This window comes from Haplochromis burtoni, unplaced genomic scaffold, assembly GCF_018398535.1.
Source record: "Haplochromis burtoni strain Fernald_Lab_line unplaced genomic scaffold, NCSU_Asbu1 Contig_267, whole genome shotgun sequence".
Lineage (NCBI taxonomy): Eukaryota > Metazoa > Chordata > Actinopteri > Cichliformes > Cichlidae > Haplochromis > Haplochromis burtoni.
In genome coordinates, this window is record NW_024582628.1 from 772,728 (window position 1) to 792,222 (window position 19,495).

The 19,495-nt window shown below is 42.0% G+C and overlaps 2 protein-coding genes across 2 annotated transcripts in view; one reads left to right on the forward strand and one right to left on the reverse strand.

The window, feature by feature from the left end:
- Positions 1-285: 285 nt before the first annotated feature.
- LOC102304914 (DENN domain-containing protein 11) lies at positions 286-13,559 on the reverse strand. Its single transcript, XM_005939248.3, has 9 exons — positions 12,746-13,559; positions 8,251-8,350; positions 7,879-8,037; positions 2,939-3,095; positions 2,709-2,847; positions 2,261-2,392; positions 1,970-2,120; positions 1,275-1,343; positions 286-996 (listed from the first exon to the last, which is right to left on the reverse strand). The coding sequence occupies exons 1-9, from the start codon at positions 13,131-13,133 to the stop codon at positions 801-803; spliced, it is 1,491 nt and encodes a 496-aa protein (XP_005939310.1). The 5' UTR covers positions 13,134-13,559; the 3' UTR covers positions 286-800.
- A 138-nt stretch (positions 13,560-13,697) lies between these two features.
- arl1 (ADP-ribosylation factor-like 1) overlaps positions 13,698-19,495 on the forward strand; it is a gene marked incomplete in the record, with an annotated part of 6,477 nt that continues 679 nt past the window's right edge. Inside the window, 6 exon segments of the mRNA XM_005939247.3 lie at positions 13,698-13,856; positions 15,448-15,585; positions 18,152-18,233; positions 18,619-18,730; positions 18,904-19,082; positions 19,175-19,495. Coding sequence (XP_005939309.1) covers positions 13,853-13,856; positions 15,448-15,585; positions 18,152-18,233; positions 18,619-18,730; positions 18,904-19,082; positions 19,175-19,205 — 546 coding nt within the window.

Below are 19,495 nucleotides of genomic sequence, written 5' to 3' on the forward strand. Positions count from 1 at the left end.
GCATGGAGACAAATGATCTGTAGTCTTAGCTTTGCCTGGGAGATGTCAATGGAATTACTCAGCAACATCTTCCATTAGCTGCTTTAAATGCCACTTAAACGCTTATGCTTACGGACTTAAGAGGAAGGCAGTTTGACCTGTTAGTGAGGATACAAAAAAGGAGGCCCTGATATCAACAAAGAGGCTTCTTAATTGGATGTTTAAATCCAGCACTTGATACAAGGAGAGCAACAGTGGCCTGAAATTTGGCCCTCCAGTCACACATGGACACACGACACATAAAGGAAAAATCGATATTTTATACAACAACCCTAACTCTTTTACTTAGATACATTAATTTTCAGTTTGAACAAGTTTGAATAAAAGTTTCCATCTCTCTGTCTTCATCTTCCACTAGATGCCCCAGTTCTGTTTGTTCCAGTTTAGCATCAGTTATATCATCGATCCTGGGTTCGGAGAGGCTTCCTACGGTGTTCAAACGACGCGTTTCTTTCCTCGGCCGAGTTTGAGAAATTCAAACAGTGACTTTATCTCCTCTGTGAAGCTGTGCTGAGTAAAACTAACTACGTTACTTTCGTTTGTACCACAGCAGCTGACTTATTGTTGATCCTGCCAACAGGTTATGAAGGAGCAAAACTACAGCAAACAAAAGAAGCAGGTGGAGATAGAAAACAAAACGAAACAAAAGCTCCAGAGACGTTTCTGGACGCTCAAACTGTCCTGAAGACTCCATGAAGTGCAGCACTCTCAGTTGGCTCGAGGCAAGTCAGCCCACCTTCTAAAACCAGCAGTGGCGACTCTCAGCTGCAGCACAGCTGCTCTGACACCAGCAGGGTGTCGTAGCCGTAGATCTCCAGAAGGTGGAGCAGGAAGAGCCTGTCTCCGTGCGGATCCAGGCCCATGGCCCTCACGCTCTCCTGGGTTACGGTGGGGTCGGGGCTTCCTGCCACCTCGCTCAGCGTCTGGAAAATCCTGTTGTTCTGTTCCAGGAAAAACCTCGGGTAGACCAGGCAGACAAGGCAGACGAGTCAGTCACTGAAATCTGTTCAATCTGTTCTTTTTTCCCCCACTATTCATAACAGTAACTGTGGAGAAATCACAAAATCAGCACAAAACGACCCTCTGTGACACGTAATAGCTACCATGAGGATAATAAAGCAGGCTCACTGCCTGTTCACTGTTCTTTCTCTACAATCTTCATAAGATAGAGCCGTGTCTGCTCCGAGTACTGTAGTTAGTCACTAGACCGATTAAATAAACTGCTCTGTACTCACAGAATAAAGAGATCCTCTTCACTGGACACACAGTCTCCATTCTCCTCCTGGGAGTACAGCAGCATCTGTCTGCACACACACACAATTTACAGAGGTTCTCATAAGACAAAGTCATCCCAGCGTGCACACATGCAGCTGCTAGCAGTAAAACGAAGGCCAGGCTAGCAGCCGTGTGAGGCTGTATGTAGGCTTAACATGCTAACCCCACCAGCCAGCAGGTCCGAACCACCAACATTAGCACAACTAAATGTATAGAGTTAAATCATAACGCTACAGCTGCAAACTGTTTCTCCTGGGTTATCATGTTAACTTTTGCTACATGTAAGTACAGTAGGGGCAGCAGTGGGTCAGTTCTGTGAGCAAAAATGCCGTACGGAGGTCAGAGGTCAGAGGAGAATGTCCAGACTGCTCTGAGCTTACTCAAATACCTGCTGGGCCCAACCAAAGTATGCAGAAGAGCATCTCTGTGCACACAATTCATTGAACCTTGAAGCAGATCGGCTCCAGCAGCAGAAGACCGCACCGATAGTCACTCCTGTCAGCTTAATGAAGGTATGCCATGAAAAACTAAGGCCGTTCTGAAGCTAAAAGCGTACTAGCAAGATTTACCAAGTGAAGAAGAATATTTGTAAAAAGCAAAACAAAACTCAAACTTTTGAGCCTGTTAATGTTTTAAAAAGCAGACTTTAGCCTACCTCTGCTCGGTGAGCTTACGATACTTTTCCCTGTCGGCTGTGCTGAGGCGGAGCAGCGGCTTCAGGCCGTCTCTGTAGGTCTTTACATTCTGGTTATCTACGTACACGTCGTACAGATCCTTCTTCTCCTCAAAGATCTTCTCAGTGGTGCCTAAACATACAAACATGCAGAATCCCTCAAATTTACGAACATGCTCAGCTCTCCTGGTTACACATCAGCCCGATGAGTCTGTTTTTTAGTGAGGCCTTTTGTTTTTAACAAACGTCAACTTATTTTGAGCATCTACTTACACGCGACATAGGAAAGCTCGTTCTCCAGGGCGCTGATATCAGCCACATTAACGTAGAAGAAGGGCCGGAACTCGGGCACGGCCACGCCCACCCCGGGGATAGAGATGTTTGCCAGGCAACAGCAGCAGTACACTGACGGGGTGGAGGGAGAAATTAGAGAAATGATGCACGAGTGTGGGGGAGACCGAGAGGAGCAGAGCAGGTAATGTGCGCGTGATGTGTGTGTGTGGGCTAACAAAAGCTGCTACAGCTGGAAAGGAACTGTTTGTCCTGTGATGTGAAATCCCCACACCGTGACAGCTTAGTAAACAACAAAGATTTAATTGGCTGATTCTGTTTTTTAAGGACTTGATTAACATTTCCGGAAAGAAACATTTTTCACTACCTTGCTGAGGACCAGATGACAAGCAATAACAGGGAAGTCAACCTTCATCCAGATGTTTCTCACCTCTGTAGCAGACCACACCCACGGGTGGAGGAGAGAAGATGAGGATGCGTCGGCGGAGAAGAGCCAGTTTCCACAGTACCATGATCTGCTCCCCGAAGAAGCGAATGAAGTGGGACATGCAGCCGGCCGGGTGGGTGATCTGCTCCAAATGTATCCAAGTGAAGAAATATGCATTACTGAAGAACAAATAATCATTTAAGCTGTTTTAGGAATAAAATGGTCCATCCCACCTTCATCTCAGGATGCATGCTGTGGTTGATTGCTGCACTCCAAGCATTGGCTGGTAACGCAGTGACAACAGCATCTCCACTAGGGGGCAGAAGTGCTCTCTTGTCCTCATAGAAGGCCTCAAGGTGAGAGTAGTGGCCCGGGGACTGAAGCTGGAGCCTAGAGAAAGGTAACAATGGCATCCAAAAAAAAGAAAGAGGTAAAAAAAACACACAAAAAAACAGCGGGTTATTAAAAAAGAAATGCAGATACCATATGATCAGTTTAACAGACACCGTCTCAAATCAGTTCACTGCTCTGTGTCTGCACAGATGGTGCTGCTCAGGCCATCAGCTAATTAAGTTAAAACGCAAACACTGTTCATCAGAGCGAGCCGTGATTTCAAAATAAAATGTGGAACACATAACTCTCACTCATTAGTGCAGCGGTGTTGTTAAACAAATGATCATCTGCAGGTTTTGTTACACAAATGAATTTCTGTATGGCCCTTAAATCATGCTTTCATGTGGCTCAAATTCCCATCAATATGCGGTGGACTGGACGTCAGTCTGAGGGAAAGAAAATGCTACCAAGAAGTCTCAATAACTAACTTAAAGCTGCCAAATGAAAGCTATTCACATTTTTTTCAGGACTTACTTTCCAAGTAGTATCAACCTTAGTCTAGCACATCAGGATAAATTGAGCCCAACCGGATTTTTGGAAGCCTGATACTGATACCAATATTTGGTGATTTAAAAGTCTGATATCTTGATATTTCAGACAATATCTTTTTCTTTCACACATGAAAGAAATAAAAGCTATCTAAAAAAACGTGTTATGTTCAGTGATTTATTCAATTGTTTACCCTGCTCAGATCAGCTGATTATTTAATTTGTAGTGTTGTTGGTGGCAGGAACCTCTGTAAAATGAAGTCACTGCAGAAATGCTAAAATCTGTAATCCCTCAACTGGTAACTTTATCATGCACTCATCTGGTCTACATCAGCTAGCTGGTGTTATCTGATAACTTAGCACCTGCCTCAGCTGCAGCAGCCAAAATGATAATGCTGACGCTTACCAGGGGTAGTGGGTGAAGTTAGGGCAACTGCATCCATCTTTTATATACAGTCTATGAGTTTCATTGAGTTTTCACTGATAAACTAGATTGGAACAGCAATGTAATATATTCAGTTTTAACATTAATAAACTGCATTGAACTCTTACTCTGTGCTGCCAAAGCTACCATTCTGTCAAAAAAGGGGGAAAGTCACACTAGCTCATTAATTTTTTCCCCAATATGCAGCTTACTCCTCATGGATTTGAGCTAAACTTTAAGTTGATCATGTTTCTTAACTCCTGAACCTCAGAAATGATTTAATAATGTCTTTTTTTCAAATTTTATTTCTTCCAAATTAGAAACAAAAATTACCAAATGCTCCTTTTTGGCCTAATAAATCTTTTTTGTTATTGTTGTTGTAAACCTACTGTGGATCCATTTTCTGTGACTCAACTAGTCAAACAGTAGTTTCAGCAATGAATCTTGTTATAGGCCTTAAAGGTTAACTTCATCACGCAGGGTAAGTACTTATCAAGTAGCTGTTTGTGCTTAATCTCAAATCAAGGTAGAATTCTAGTCGCTCTGGCTCCACTGTCGGGTTTTACTACAAGATAAAGGGTCACATTTATCACCTGTAAATGTTTTTAATGTGTTTTGTGTTGCAGTGGGAGTTGCTTAGAGTTTTCAGGCTGCAGTTACTCTATGCCAAGACACAATTTCATTCATCACACCTTTCTTTTTTTAGCTTTTCCCTGCAAAACTAATGAGTTCCACAAGCTGCGAGTGCAAAGAGAAAACAAATAACAGAACATGTTTAAAAAAGCAGCGAGATCGAGCGAGCGAGGGGGGAAACGGGATAAACTCTTCGCAAATTGCTAAATATCTTAATTGCCTTGTGACCAGCAAGAGAGGCCATTATGTAAGAAACAGACGACTACAATGGCAGCCAGCAGATGGGGAATGTGGTGTGAGCTATGTTGGAATTGGTGAGTAAAGAGCATGACCGCTGCATGACTGGAGGCCAGGAGAGGCCAGGGTGTGGGAACTGTGGAAAGAGGAAGAGAGGACTGTCAGGGAAAGCAGGGAGAAAGAGAGTCCGAGAACAGAGGGAGACGTGTTCGAGGAGCTGCTGAGGAGGAAGTGTGGCACGGCTTGGGATGAGGCACTGGAGTAAAAGGGCCTGTGCACACCACTAGTAACAATAAAGGGAAGTGAAGTGTTGTCTGGAGGAATGTGCTTCTTTTCAGAGAAAACAGGAAGCATGGAAAGTGCGAGCTGTTGCTGTAAGCAAGCCGGTGTCTTCTGTTGCATGTAGAGCTCTCACTTATTTGTATAGAAGAAATCGAGCGATTCTGAGCGGTGGAAGTAAAACAGCGCCGCCGGCTCCTCCACGTTGTCCTTAACCCCAAACTGCTCCCTGTGCAGCTGCTCGACAGCAAACACACCAGTCTGCACCAGGTGTGTCTGTGTGCTAAGGGTGTTCCCACTAGCCAAGTTTGCACACCCACATCAGGCAGAAATTTCTTATGATTACATCTTTTCAGACTTGTTTCAGCACAGAAAGGAAACATGGACACTGAATGCTCACTGTTAAGCTACTGATTTTTTTTTTTGGTGATTAATGAAATAATGATATACAGAAATGATCGTTTAGCCTTTAGTCTCAGTGTCACTGCTCTTCTGCAGCTCCTTACCAAAACTGCACTGTGTGATAACAATGAGAGGTGAACTATAGGCGATAAGACTGTACGGGATACACTGGTACAGATCACATGACAGAGGATCAACAAGGAAGCCTGGTTCTGTGCCAATTTAGTCTTTGTGCACATGGACTCAGGGTATCTCTGTTCAGAGCATGTTGCACGGCACTCTGCACAACTGCACAGATTAACAGTGAAGAGAGGTGAAAATTAGCACTTCATTGCTGCCAAGCACAAGATTCAATTCCACATACCAAAAATAGCTGTAGAGACACTGATGTTATCTCTTTGTAGGACACTTAGTGATAATCTTTTTAAACCGTTTGTTATTCTAGTGAGCAAAACTCACTCAGAATTGGCCAAAATCTGCCATTTTCTTAATGCTACATTTAGTTGCGAATAATCATACTGACCCAGGGTGAGTCTAATCTCTAATAAAGACACAATATAACACTAAACATTTATCGATCAATGAATAACTCATTGCAGTTTGTTCAAAATGGAAGATTTGCTGAATTTATGACTTCTCACTATCTTATCGATTGATCTCAGCACTGAGAGAAACACTGACTTGAAACATGGACATTTAAACATCTGATCTGAGATCAGGACATACTTATTCTCTGGGAGAAGACATGTGGTCTGATTAAAACCTTCTTCTGATATATTTATCCTTTCATTTATCTGGATTATTAACAAGTGACCAAAAAGAACCTACAGTACTGCGTCCTCATTTCTTTATATTTTTTTAATAGAACAACTGGTAATAGGTGCAGGAATTTATTGTAACATCCAATCATAACAGGAAATACTTTATTTAATACAAATTCTTGATTGAAAGTTAATATTTGGTATGCCCACCTTTATTCTTTAGCCTGAACTCTCTAAGTTAAGCTTTCTTATCATTTGTTTGATTAGTCATCTGGAATTTGAAAATGTTGACACTGACCTTGAGGACATGACTTTCAGATTCTGTTTGTCTGCTGCATTTAGTTTTTAGCCCTGTCACTTCTTCTCCTATCCTTCACTTATCCAGTTTCCCCAGATTTTTTTAAGGATGCATTGCACACAGTGCCATGATATGCCAAATTTTCAGCTAATGACCCTTTGTGATTGACTTAGTTTGCAAACTTATTTCAAGCTTATCTTTGGCATTTTTGTAGATTCAACAAAAAAAAAAAGTGAACAAAATATGTGTTATGTGACGTGCTGCTGATAACAAAAGTATCTGAAGATGGGTGTTATGCTTAGACAAAACTCTGGTTATTCTGTTTAGATAGTTGAGTAATTAAAAGTGTCAAGTGGCTTAAAAACATTCCCCTGAAACGGTTGGGTACAAGGACTAAAAATGAGTTAAAAAGCAGTGAAACTCCAAAGGAAATGTGTTGAAAGACCTTCAGAAACCCTGCAGAACTATTGTTTAAGCAGACATTAAAAAATTACAAGTCTGGCTATTAGGAAGAAAAAAAACAGAAGGGGGGGGGGGGGTCAAGACTTTTAATCAACACTGCATTCAGTCACTACAGGTAATTACATGTTGTGTACAAGTAACATTAATTGAGGTGTACCACAGGGTTCCATTTTAGGTCCTTTTAAATTTTCAAACCAGTTTTCTTAGAGTTCAACTTGAACAGTCGACTAAAACGAAGGTCAACTCTTTTCATCATAAACAAAAAGTCACTCACTCACTGGCCTTAAACCAGTTCAAAATAGGCATCACATCACATAACTCCAATTTCCACTGTCTTTGAAAAAGTTTCCTTTGCATTTTGTGTCCGTTCGGTAGGGGTTTTATATTTCTCTCAACTGTAGCTTGATGTTCATCTTATTTTGTTGGCATTACTGTTTTTGAAGTATTCTCTATTCAAAATATTATGAAAGCTAGAAAAATACATGCACACTCCTACCAAAGAAAGGGGATAGGTGCTGGGCCAAAAACAGATAGGAAAACAGCCCCCCCCTCCCCGCCCCCTGCTTGCACACTGCAGGGATAATTACATTGTTAATTCATGTGCACTTTGGGTAAACTTCTGTTGCTTTTAAACGTGCAATATAAAAAAAAGTGACCCACAATTCCCAAAAATATGCTATTTTCTTTACTAAAAACTAAAAAGTACGCTCAGTTGGTTGGTCTAAATGTTTCGTTGATAGAAAGTCATAGATCTTGATGAGCAGAGCTCTCCATTGTACAAGCTCAGTGCTCTTACCTGACCTGGTGCTCCAGGAAGCTCATGTAGCGGTAGAGCAGGGTGTAGGAGGGAGACAGGATCCCAACCGACTTCATCCTGGCCCCCCTCTCCACCGTGCTCTCCACTGCCATGTTGGCAAAGCAGGCGAGGCCAAAGTAGCAGCCCTTACGGAAGTAGCTGTGGAAAGAGGGGAGAGGGACACAGATGAGGCCGTGAGTCATGAAAAAGCAAAGATGCTGCCAGATGGCTGTTCCTTTTTTTTTTTTTTTGTCAGGCAACACTTTCCTCGGCTCTGTCCTGCCAGGATGAGGACATGGGGGTGCATCCTAATACTTAAAATTAGCGACTCGGCTGTGTAAGAGTGTAAAAGACACAGATACTGATCCTTACATGAAGTCTGTGCTGACTCGGTGGGAGCCGCTGGCAATGGCTTTGAACTCCACTCCATCCAGGTCCATGTCTTTGGGCAGACACCACTCCAGCATGTTTCCTATCACACCCAAACAGCACAGAGACAATAATAATGATAAAACTTGAATAAATGGATATAGGCTGATACAGGAACAGACAGTGTGTTTTCAGGAGTCCAACTATATTCCCTGGAATTCATTACTTGTTGGTTGACGCAGCTGAGCAAATATGAGCTGACAGGAGCTGAGAAACCGAAGGTGACTCAGCCAGTGTGCCTTTCAATCTCATCATGAGATCTCTGCGTAAGAGTTTCTGCTGAAATATGAGCTGATCAGTGCTTAATATGAAGTTGCAGGTGTCTGTCATCCACGAAGAAAAGATGCTTTACCGACAGCTGGTAGTGACTTCAAGTGTTTAACTGTGACTCTCATGCAGTGCTAGGTGTATGGACCAGATGTTACTCAAGGGTCTTGCTAAGAATGGAAAGTCAAAGTAATTTTACAAACATCTGGTTTTGCTTTGATCTATGATCTATGGTTGTGGATGCACAACTAACATCCGGGAGGAATTATCCTAAAATCCAAATTTTGTCTAAACGTTCTCACAGCATCCTACAGCATTATTATAGGTGGAATAACAAAATCCCTGTACACTGAGCCTGGGTGTGCCTGAGGTTTGTTCCTGTTAAAAGGGAGTTTTTCCTTCCCACTGTTGCCAAGTGCTTGCTCATAGGGGGTCGTCTGAGTGCCTCAAGCAGCTTGAGCCTCAAGCTTGCTTTATAGCCTCAAGCTGCTATAAAGCAGCTTTAGGCACCTGTTGCAGTAATTTGATGCTATATGACTAAAATTGAATTATATTGAATTCTGTCTAGGACCTGGTGCACCTTAGGACACTTACACTTTCCAGGAACACATTTGCCCAAATAACACATCCACATACCAGATACAAAATACGAGAGAAGTTACTCAGCAATGAAAACCACGAACACTTGCCCACAACGACAATACAGCGATTCTGTGATGCTCAATATATTGCACGATAATCTAAATCAAATTTCATAAGCATATTTGCGATAAACTGCTTTATTTACTAACATGAGCACATATGAGCTCAGGGACTGAACCTTCAAGTACAAACTAATGATGATTTTTTTTCATGTGTCCATCTGCCTCTGTGTTATTATGTTTCATTTCGATGTAAGGAATGAGTCATAAAACGGCGCTTCATCTCGTATCTGACATCAAATGCTGTGTATCAGAAAACAACCTTGATGAAGAACTCATGTTATATAACTTCAGTTCAGTGCCTTTTCCAAAAAAACACTATAAAGTATTAAAATTAGATATTTGCAGAGTACCACAAGATCCAGAGGACACATATATTTCTATAACTTGAGGAGAAATATATGTATTTATTCACCATGTTGTTTGTCTGTATACGCGTTATTATTTTCCAATTATAACGGTATATCAGTTCAAGTAATTAGCTTTACTTTGCTGTTCCTCACTGTCTGCCATTTTTCCATTATTAACCTTTTTATCCAGTACAAATTTTTTCACTTCAGTTCCCTTCGCTCTCATCCATCTGATAAGTGCTGCCAATGGGAGTCACGCCGAAGTGAGTCTGCCCACATAGCAAGCAGGTCTGGCCCGGATCTGGTATCAAGCCGGCACTGCTGGCTGACTTCTGGCATGATAAGACGTATGTGGTGGATCAATCTCTGGCTCCTCTAGTCTGCATGTCAAGAGTATGAATGTAGTCAGGAAGAACTCAGTTTAGAGAAAGTGTGTGATTGGGTAAATGTGGCATGTTGTATAGAGCACTTTGAGTAATCAGGGAGACTAGAAGCACTATATAAGAATCAGTCCATTCACTGTGTGAACAGAGTTTTGTCATGTTACTTTTGCACTGTTTTGCATGTTCTGGCACATGTTGTTTTTACATGGCTTGATTAAGGTACACATTAGGCTGACATCTGGGACCAGAGCTGAAACTATTCTGAGCCGGCACAGGGCCAGCAGCAGTGTGTCTACAACTGGCCCGTGGCTGCACACAACTTAGACATGGCCCACATACTGCGAAGAATGACGGCCCTTTGGTGACCCAGATCAGGTTTGCTAGAGTAGTCCACATATGGGCCAGCACAGGACCACCAGTGTGTCTGCAGCTGGCCTTGTGCTGGCCCATGTGTGGGCCCCATCTGTCAAACCAGATCTGGGCCACCAAAGGGCCGTCATTCTTCGCAGTATGTGGGCCATGTGTAAGCACACTGTGTGGGGCCAGATCCGGGCCATACCAGGTGGTAGGTCAAACCAGCACGGGGAATCCTTTAGTTTCACTGGTGTAGTGTATAGATAGCTGTGTCACAAGAAAATATATATACACATCGATATTCTAACAATGTTACAGTAATGTGCATAGAAGCTTTAAGAATGAAATCATGGTAAATAATCATAATAACTCCCTCAGTAACTTTGCTTTCTTTGATATGTGATGAATAATGAATAACACTCAAAATATGAGTAATGACAAAAATAAATATATTCACTGTAAGTAACTGTATATGTATGTGTAAATAATTTCATCTTACAAATAATGATTTTGATTATTTCATATAAAAATGTCTGTGAAGGTTCTCAGTCATCCAGGTCATCATAGTCAAAGGAGCTTGCAAAGAAAAGCGTCTGGACTTCTTTAAGTTGTTTGAAGACGTTTCACCTCTCATCCGAGAAGCTTCTTCAGTTCTAAGGTCAAATGGTGGGGAGTCCCAGATTTAAACCTAGTGGGAGAATATCCCCCCACAGAGGGACAAAAGGACCCCCTGATGATCCTCTAATCGCCTGAGCCAAGGTGTGAAAATGGGTGTGGGTCCCAATCAGTGGTGCATGCTGTACAGTGCAACGAGGAATGCCCAGACGTCTACATTGGAGAGACCAAACAGCCACTTCACAAGCGCATGGCACAACATACAGTAGAAGAGCCACCTCCACAGGACAAGACTCAGCAGTCCATCTGCACCTTAAGGACAAAGGTCACTCTTTTGAGGATGCCAATGTTCACATTTTGGACAGAGAGGACAGATGGTTTGAAAGAGGAGTGAAAGAAGCCATCTATGTCCACTGTGAGCGACCATCTTTGAACAGAGGCGGTGGTTTACGACACCAATTGTCTGCCATCTATAATCCAGTTTTGATGATTGGGACCCACACCCAGTTTCACACCTTGGCTCAGGCGATTAGAGGATCATCAGGGGTCCTTTTGTCCCTCTGTGGGGAGATACTCCCACTAGGTTTAAATCTGGGACTCCCCACCATTTGATCTTAGAACTGAAGAAGCTTCTCGGATGAGAGGTGAAACGTCTTCAAGCAACTTCAAGAAGTCCAGACACTTTTCTTTGCAAGCTCCTTTGACTTCATATAAAAATATTTGCCATTATATTATGTTGTGACAACTCCACCATTATAAGACACTATACTTCTATATTGATGCATCCTTCCTTTATAAACATATCTGGGTGGCGTTCGACTTAGAAGGGCACTGATGTTTCTAAGTGGTGGTTAAAGAAGAATTTGTCCAATGTGCCGCTGCTCGTTTGATCTGGTTTTCTTTTAAAATCCTACAAATGAACATCTTTTGTGTCATCCTGTTTTTATCATACCACAGACTAGACTCCTTAACAGAATGATGTAACTGGAAATTATATTGTGGAGATAAAAATGTATTATCACGTGGTTCCAGCAATAAGCAAGCATGTGGGATCGGGTCATGAGTGGCCTGGAAGTCCACGGTAACGCTGATGAGTGGGAACTGGGAACTGATTCAGCTTCAGCTTATCTGGTAGCTTGCTGGTTTCTAATTGAGGTCTTTCAGTGAAGCCCCTGTAACACAGGTACTTATGATTATTTTCGTCAAATCTAGAAAATAAAACTTCTCATCACACCATGCTCCTGGTCTTCACTCAACCAGACACCGCAAAATCATAAAGTGGCCAGCTCCACCCTGTAGGGAATATCCTGCACTGCATGCCTCCAAAGCATCATCATGAAGCCTTAAATCCAGTGAATCGTAACCTGATCTCCTGCCTCCTAAGTAACTGTTTCATAGTGGGTTCGCCCCTGTCTTTAACATATCTGTCATTAAAAATGTATGGCTCTACTGTGCATAAAGCACCAGCTGATTGATTTTCTACCACAGCACTCTTCCTGACATTTTGTCATGGCTTATTCTGCCACTAGGCTTGCAGAAGATGTCGTGCCTTTAGATAATGTCTCCAAACTACTGTTGCAGGTCAGAAAAAGCCACACCTGTGGTGGTCTGCAGACTTGGTCATTCTGAGCGTCAGACACAACACTTAAAGCTGCATCTGTTTATTCTGACCTGTCTATAAGCTGATCATTGCCCTTCTTTTAAAGCCTGCCTGTATTTGTTTTTATAAGGTTAAATAAATTCCATATAAGTACATTTGATGTCCCACCTGATCTGGTATTGAATGTAACCACAAACACCGACACTATCTGGTCCTTTTCCTCCCATTTCACCATCCTGTCTTCTAGCGACACCTCTCTCGGTCCTGTATCCGAGAGATGCTCCTCCTTGTCGGGTGGCAGCGCTTCGTCTGTACCCACCAGATCGCTGGAGGTCGCGGGCGGGGCGCTGCAGCCGTCTGCGTTGGAGACAGACCTGCTGGCAATGGGACCCCCTGGTCCGCTGCTCCACCCAAACCCGGGCGCGGAGCATCCTAAGGCACGGCTGTTGGAGGGACTCGACAGTCGTTCCTTCGTCGGAGAAGTACCTCCGGTCTTCTCCGCGGACGGAACCTCTTCCCAGTCTAGCAAAGGGGCTCGGTCCGACCGCTCCACCATCCTGGCGGTCCCGCCTCAGTCTCACCGCGGATTTGTAAATGATGTCTCAGCCGACAGTGACCAGGTCCATTCGTGGATAACTAGAACTCAGAGCAATTTCTTCACAGCGAAGTTACTCCTAATTCATAACGGCTATTCATAACGGCTGCATCTCGTTTTAAATAAACATTACGTATTAGCAGCTTGAAAGCCTAGCTTTAAAATCTTTCCAGTATCTGGTGATCATAAATTTGATGCTGTTCAGAGAGGGCAACTCCTTCGTCTAATGCGAGTTGCGTTCAAAACTCTTCGCAATTTTATTTGTCACATTCCCTTGGCTGAGACTGGCTTCAAAACAGTTAGGAACGCGACTGCTTTTTGTCTTCTTGAATGTAGCCTGCGCTTTAACGTCTTCTTTTCGCGTGCCGCACTTTCGATCACTACGATTATATTTTTATAAAGCAGCGTAGCCAATACGACACCATTTTATAGTAATATTTTTTTTATAAACGGTCAAATTATTAATTTATTAGCCAGAGTTACTGAAGTTTGCTCCATTTGTCGCGATTTCTTTATTTTATATTTTATTAGCGCTTTTGTGTGTGACGAATGTTGCTAAGCAAACTCCAAGCGACAAGTTGGTGACGTCGTTCAGCGACACGTCAACCACACGGAAGAAGATCCGCATCCTGTGAAATCTGGCACTTTAGTGTGGAAATAAGGACCCTGGCTTTATCAAAATGGGTGAGTATTTTCACAATTGCTCAGCAAAACGTGATTTTGTGTAGTTACATGTAATCTCCGTGTGTATTAATGATTATATCCCGGTATATCCCTGTTTGTTTAATTTAATGTGCGAGTGTAGCCAGTTAGCTTGCCTGCCAAAATTAGCAACTTACAGTGAATATGTTTTGCTCTTTATTAACAGCATGTTGTTAATATTCCCCGACCAAACAGTTCTGCTGTAATTAAAACATGAACATACTGGCATTGATCATGAATGATGACATGCATTTCATTTTCTGCTAATACCAATACTCCATAACACTGTGTGTAGCTAAGCTAACTGCAGTTTGCCTGGTTGACAGTGACAGTAAATCGGTTAGTAGCTTCCATGGAAATCAGGAAGAGAGTAAAGAACTACAAGCCTAAATGTATTCGGCATATTCGCCTTTTTGGTCACTTCTGCTTGTCAAATCAAATCAATTTTATATTTATAACACCGAATCACAACAATAGTTGTCTCAAGGCGCTTACGATAAATTAAAACCACTAGAAATTGCTTTTATTTTATAATTTACACAGCTTATGAAAAATCATAAATTATATACATTTTCATAAACATTTTAAGAACTGAAGCAGTGAAATCTCTCGCAGAGGGCATCATACATTTTCACCTACTTAAAAGTGAAAAGCAAAGACTTGCGTCCATTGTTGGGGGCTGTATAGTATTTGGTATTCTGTACCTGTTTGTTCATTTATGGTTGTGATAAAAAGGCATGATTTTATCTGTCCAATTATGTCTTTGCGTTAAAGCATCTGCAGCTAAGCTCCCACGTGTTCAGTATACCTACAGTATGTAGTATGTATGTGTATTATCATTAATACACTCTGCAATTAATCTCGGGCTTTGCTAACTACTAGCTTGGTCTCTGTCGATGAAGATTTTTATTTTGGCCGGTGTTGTGCCAAAAAGTGATCGTCTGTCAAAAAATGATTAAATAACATTACAATTAGATAAATAACTATGTTAAACATATGTCAAATTTATCCATAGCCATGAGTGAAGTTAAGTTATCTTGAGATACAAACAATATTCCTGTCACAAGGGAGAAGCTGCAATCACTTTATGGCAAAGTGACTTTTATATATCCTTTATTTACCCAGTTAAAAACTATCATTGACATTGAAATTGTCTCCTTTAAGAAGGATATGGATAAAGGGGTAGGAGAAATTGCAACAAATATAACATAATATTTGTATAAAGATATTTGAAGTGGCTAAAAAGGTCTGGATCGGTTATAATGTGGGTACAATGTCACAAAGTCATAAAGATACTTTCGAGTTAATTTCTCTGTTTTTCATAAAACCCCATATAAATCCTGTTGACTACAATCTTTTAACCAATGCAAGCAGAGACATTACACATTAAAAAAAAAACACATAAACATCGGAAATGACTTTTTGGCACAACACCAGCACTCTGTCAATGTTAAAAAAGAAAAAGCAATACTACCCCTAAGAATCCAAGGGAACTAGGTGTTTGATGAAAAGTAAATATTTCTGCACATTCATCCTTTTTTCTAACTACTCCTTTCTTTTTCTTCTTCTTCAGGTGGTTTCTTCTCTAGTCTCTTCTCTGGCCTGTTTGGCACCAGGGAGATGAGGATTTTGATCCTGGGTTTGGACGGTGCCGGGAAAACCACAATTCTGTACAGACTGCAGGTTGGAGAGGTGGTGACCACAATTCCCAGTACGTATTTGTTTTGTCTGTATCTCGATTGCACATTTAGTGGCTCCATAGTGTAGCGGTTAACGTATTCACCTTAGAGATTCTAGACTGATATCAAGAGGGGAGTCAAACCCAGCTTCAAGGGAGTCACAAGCTAGTGTTCTCCTGTGGTATTCCCAAGCCTGGGAGGCATCCATCATTAAATCTGCCATATACAATGTGGGTCTCCACGTATAGATTTGCTATAGTGACGCCTTTGAAAAAAGGGAGCAGCTGAATGTCTTTATGCCTTCATTTTCCTGCTGTGTCAAGTTCACACTCGTGTGCCTGACGTTCAGGAGCTCCAAACTCCTGCTGTTTTTCTGCTTTGAATAATATTTGTATAAGCGATACCACACCCCCTCCCCTCCTCCCACATTCCAGTAATTCAAAGTGAAAAAAAGCTACCGATATTGTTATTGTGAAGAAAAATGCTGCAGTGCCTGTTCCACCTGTACCCGTATGAGACATGCTCCACCAGCGCGGTGCTGATGCAGAGCCTGTTCTGCCTTGGTGTCTTTTGAAAGCCAGTCAATATTTTGACAGGTTTGCCAATGATTTGTACATGGCATTACTTGCACAAGTAGCTTTGATATCCATGTGAGATAAATCATGCAGCAAAGAACTGTGCCACTGACTTTGGGCCCAGCAATTATGTGGTACGCTGTGCTGGTGGAAATACATAAACCGTTTTATGATTGGTCACCTCTACTGTGATTTTGGAACAGTGGTGAGATATTATAGGTGGATTTAACTGTTACATGAAGTGCCTCCCTGTAGGGCTGCCACAAACGATTATTTTGATAGTCGACTAGTCACCGATTATTTTTGCGATTAGTCGACTAATCAGATCATGCATACACTGGACGGAAAATGTACAGCTTATTGCACCAGCAGCATCTGCTCTTATATAACTATCATTAGCTTACAGCTTTAAGTGTTTCATTTGTACGTGCTTTGTCTCTAGGGGCCACCGCATATATTTATATATAAACATATAAATAAAACCACTTTTTTTTTTTTTTACATTAGTAATTCCTTTTGTGCATAATTTTATATTGTTGTTAATAATAAATTAATTAAAGCAACAAAACAACCTCAAGAGCCGGTTCTCTAAAAAGAGCCGGAAATCCCATCACTACTGAGCAGGGCCGCGCTATGAATTCTGGGACACTGCTTCTTCTTCTTCTTCGGGGTTTAACGGGAGCTGGCATCCTTGTACGTGCAGTGCTGCCATCTTCTGTTTCAGTCCGTTATTAAACTCTTAAATCCTGCTACTTATTCCTGCGTCTTTTGTGATCTTACAAAGCTTCAAACGACGCGTCGACTATTAAATCAGTCGTCGACGATTTTAATAGTCGACGTAATCGTGACTAGTCGACTAATCGTGGCAGCCCTACCTCCCTGCTAAGATAACCCAGCATCTCCAGCACAGATGACCTGATCCACAGCCAGATAAAATTAGTGCATTTGGCAAAGAATGGCCTGACTGATTTCCATGGCTCAGGTTTTATGTTGGCGAATGATAAGAAAATGTAATGTGGTTCAGTGAGAGAAAAAGAGAGAACCAGTGTAATTCGTGTAATATGCCTTTAATCAACTGCCAGACAGTGGGAGTTATCAGAGTTTGACACATCAAAGGCCAGCGAGCCGAGCAAACTAACGAAGCACTCTGACCCCAAACATCCCTTCTGTGAGAAACCTGTTTTATGCAATCACAGCGGATTTGACTTGGCAGCATGTCAGATGACATGGAAGCTACTGTAAGTAGATATGAATACAGGTTTGGGGTTTTTTTGTTGCAATTTTTGCACATTGCGCTTTATGTAGTCCTGTGTTGATTGTCTGTTATATGTAGCACCGTGGTCTTGTCTTGGAGGAATGTTGTCTTGTTTCACTGTGTACTGCACATGGCTGGAGTGACAATAAAGCCTCTTGACTTGACTTGAGTTGTGGCTGGGACAGAAAAGGTTTAAATGTATTGCTATGGAGACAGAGGTGTCTGTATAAATCAATCGAGATCAACACCATAAATATCCAAAAATGTTCAGCTGACCTCGAGACTGGTTTTAATCAGATTTTGGTTCATTTAGTTTTAAGAACTCAAACTATCTTCTGTGTGTGAAGTTCACCTCACAGGTTGTTTACATTTTTAGTAGTTCTTAATCACAGTTCCACCCAAACTTCCCTCAAAGCCATGTTGCGTCAGTGAGTGAGAATCTTTTTATTTCTTTTTTTGTAAGATACCTGACTTATTTACCTGTTATTTAAAGATAAGGGTATTTTGTTGTTTCCCATAACAAACGGGAAACCGTTGGATAAAACATTACAATAAAAACCCTTAAATACACCTGAAGTGATTGGAGCCACTCAGCTGCTTTCACGTATTTCTTTTCCTAAATAAAGTGTTTTAATATTGAGCCTTATTTGTCTTTCTATGTCATCTTTAAACTGCACCACAAATATCTTTGCAGTATGCATTTTCTCCTCATCTCGTTATTATAGTGCATAACTTGATTATATGAATAATATTTTCTTTTGTCGGCAGCAATTGGTTTCAACGTTGAGACGGTCACATACAAGAACCTGAAGTTCCAGGTGTGGGATCTGGGAGGACAGACGAGTATCAGGTAGGTGGTGCTGTGAAAATGCAAGAAAACAGCCTCCTGTGGATTTGTTAAGAGTAGAGAATTGAGGCCTGCGTGTGTTTCTAACTGGAGATTTACATTTTTCTTTTCATTTGAATAAGCAAAACAATTTCATCTTTGGTTGAGACCATACACAGATTACTGCTGTAAGAAGCTGGTGTGTTCTTAGCTCGCCATCATTCATTTTCATTATTTTCTCAGTGTTTTTACCTTCCAAGTGTTTGGTATCTTTGCCTTCATCTTTATTTTTGGATTGTTGCACTCAGTCTCCACCTCTCACTCGCTCTTTGATGGAGTTCCTTCCTCTCATCCTACCTGTCTCAGTCTCCAGTTTATCAGCATTTCTATTTAATTTTCTGCTTCACAGGCCCTACTGGCGCTGTTATTACTCAAACACAGACGCAGTCATCTACGTCGTCGACAGCAGTGACCGTGACAGGATGGGCATCTCGAAGTCTGAACTGGTTGCTATGTTGGAGGTAAGTGTGCTAACTGTCAGCTAGCAGGTGATAATGAACCCAGCAGCTGGAGCTGTAAACGGCTTCCGTCATTTGTTTCCGTTTGTCTGATAATGTGCAGCGGCTGCTTATTGAAAGTTTGAACAAAAAGGTCCACTTTTCACGCTGGAGTTTTGTGACCATGTCTTGTTCAGGAAGAGGAGCTGAAGAAGGCGATCCTTGTGGTGTTTGCGAACAAACAGGACATGGATCAGGCCATGACACCGACCGAGGTGGCCAACGCCCTGGGCCTGCCTGCCCTTAAAGACAGAAAATGGCAGATCTTTAAGACTTCAGCCACCAAAGGCACAGGGCTGGACGAGGCTATGGAGTGGTAGGCTGCTAATCACACAGAGCAATGAGACTAAAGGAAGGATATCATTTACGTGTTCTCCTCTGAACTCTGTTTACTCTCACTGCTTGCAGGTTGGTGGATTCCCTGAAGAGTCGGCAGTAAAAGGCTGGCACCTGTTCTGTTTATGCCCCGTTCTGTCAGAAGTCTCGTAATGGACTGCTCCCCATTTCCCTTTTTACATTGGACAGGTGATTGCACTCCTACCCTTCCCCATCACCTTCCCTACATTTGACCCATCTGAAGCCTTTGGCCGAGTCCTCCCCATGCCAAACGCCTCTGAAGCCTGGGACCGAGCAGCAGAGGCTGCAGTAACATGTGGACTGGACACAGACAAATGAAGGTTTGGGAGAACTGTAAGACTGCAGCGATGGATGAGCAACAGTTTAAATGTG

Coding starts and splice junctions, on each gene's coding strand:
- LOC102304914 (XM_005939248.3), bottom strand. CDS start 13,133: ATGGTGGAGCGGTCGGACCGAGCCCCTTTGCTAGACTGGGAAGAGGTT. Junction 2,393..2,708: donor GGGTGTGGTCTGCTACAGAG/GTGAGAAACATC, acceptor CCACCCCGTCAG/TGTACTGCTGCTGTTGCCTG. Junction 2,121..2,260: donor CGAGCTTTCCTATGTCGCGT/GTAAGTAGATGC, acceptor TTGTATGTTTAG/GCACCACTGAGAAGATCTTT.